Source organism: Mesitornis unicolor, unplaced genomic scaffold, assembly GCF_000695765.1.
Source record: "Mesitornis unicolor isolate BGI_N332 unplaced genomic scaffold, ASM69576v1 scaffold1374, whole genome shotgun sequence".
NCBI classification, from domain to species: Eukaryota; Metazoa; Chordata; class Aves; order Mesitornithiformes; family Mesitornithidae; genus Mesitornis; species Mesitornis unicolor.
The window spans coordinates 2,090-2,560 of record NW_010177875.1 but is presented as its reverse complement, the minus strand read 5'-3'; the positions used below and the strand labels follow the sequence as shown (position 1 = coordinate 2,560).

The following is a 471-nucleotide window of genomic DNA, read 5'->3' as shown; positions in this document are numbered from 1 at the left end:
GGCTTCGGCGCCTGCCTCGTCCAGATGTTCCTCATCCACACCCTGTCGGCCATCGAGTCCACCATCCTCCTGGCCATGGCCATCGACCGGTACGTGGCCATCTGCCACCCGCTGAGGCACGCCGCCATCCTCACCAACACCGCGACGGCGAAAATCGGGCTGGCGGCCATGGCCAGGGGCGTCCTCTTCTTCCTGCCCCTGCCCTTGCTCCTCCTGCCCCTTCCCTTCTGCAGCTCCCGGGTGCTGTCCCACTCCTTCTGCCTGCACCAGGACGTGATGAACCTGGCCTGCGCCAACACCACCGCCAGCGTGGTGTACGGCCTCACCGCCATCCTGCTGGTCATGGGGCTGGACGCCGTGCTCATCTGCCTCTCCTACATCCTGATCCTCAAGTCCGTCTTGCGGCTGGCGGCATGGAAGGAGAGGCTCAAGGTGTTCAGCACCTGGGTTGCCCACATCTGCGTGGGCCTG

At 65.6% G+C, this 471-nt stretch overlaps 1 protein-coding gene across 1 annotated transcript in view; it reads left to right on the top strand.

The window, feature by feature from the left end:
• The window catches only part of LOC104538887 (olfactory receptor 51E2-like), a 940-nt gene that overhangs the window by 271 nt on the left and 198 nt on the right, over positions 1-471 (top strand). Inside the window, exon 2 of the mRNA XM_010182245.1 lies at positions 1-462. Coding sequence (XP_010180547.1) covers positions 1-462 — 462 coding nt within the window. The remainder of the gene's footprint in view (positions 463-471) is intronic.